The sequence below is a fragment of the Sphaeroforma arctica genome (genome assembly GCF_001186125.1).
Source record: "Sphaeroforma arctica JP610 unplaced genomic scaffold supercont1.8924, whole genome shotgun sequence".
NCBI lineage: Eukaryota > Ichthyosporea > Ichthyophonida > Sphaeroforma > Sphaeroforma arctica.
Window position 1 is genome coordinate 1 of NW_014031634.1, and position 1,159 is coordinate 1,159.

Here is a 1,159-nt window from a genome sequence, read left to right on the forward strand (position 1 = left end):
TGCATTCAAATGACCTATTTTCAGTAAACTTCTTGCCACACCCAGGATAGTCACACGCATAGGGACGTTCGCCCGTGTGCACGCGCTTGTGGTTTACCATATCTCTCCTTTGAATGAACTTCTTGCCACAACCAGGATAATCACAAGCGTAGGGACGTTCGCCCGTGTGGATGCGTTTGTGTACATTCAAATTACCACTTTGAGTAAACTTCATGCCACACCCAGGATAGTCACATGCATAGGGACGTTCGCCTGTATGCACGCGCTTGTGGTTTACCATATCACTCCTTTGCATGAACTTCTTGCCACACCCAGGATAATCACAAGCGTAGGGACGTTCGCCCGTGTGGATGCGTTTGTGTGCATTCAATCTACCACTTTGAGTAAACTTCATGCCACACCCAAGATAATCACACGCATAGGGACGTTCGCCTGTGTGTACAAGCTTGTGTCTTCTCAAACTACCAGTTTGAGTAAACATCATGCCACATCCAGGGTAGTCACACGCATAGGGACGTTCACCTGTGTGCATGCGCATATGCACCTTAAGACTAGCGAGACTGGCACATGTCTGACCACAGTTGGGCCACTCACAAGTGTATGGCTTCAATGTGGCAGATGTCGATCTAATGGTGCGGACCCACAGACTGTTTGCTGAACGGAGCCTGTGTATTGATATTATAAACATTGATGTAATAAGCTTGTGACATAAAAGAGTGTGATCATGGTGTCTATGTGATGCTTTCAGATACAGTATATCTAATTGATTGAAGAGCGTTGTTTGCCAGAGAATCCGACCGACAAACGAGCTTTCTTGCTACACCTCAACTACACCATATAAAAAACATACAACATAAGTGGGTACAGTTACAGGATGCGTTCAAAATATAAATATGTATATACAAGTGACTTGTCTTTTGAATCTATATTTAACACTTATTTCGAGGGGGCAATACAGCATAGTATGAAGTTTGAGTGAGTTAAGTAAGTTACTCTCGTAATTTGTATCAGAGAAATCTCAATACATCATAGTTAATCACCACGAGTATATGGCCGACAAATGAATGTGATGCTGTGCAACGAAATTACACAACACACAAATTCCGTATCCATTATATATATATATACACACATAAATATATTTATACATACATACATA

General features: G+C 42.0%; 1 protein-coding gene across 1 annotated transcript; it reads right to left on the reverse strand.

Annotated features, from left to right (window-relative positions):
- Positions 1-41: 41 nt before the first annotated feature.
- On the reverse strand, positions 42-665 carry SARC_16796 (hypothetical protein; the record flags this gene model as incomplete). Its single annotated transcript, XM_014289097.1, has 1 exon — positions 42-665. A coding segment is annotated over one exon (624 nt), but the record flags the coding sequence as incomplete, so codon positions are not given.
- Positions 666-1,159: the final 494 nt, after the last annotated feature.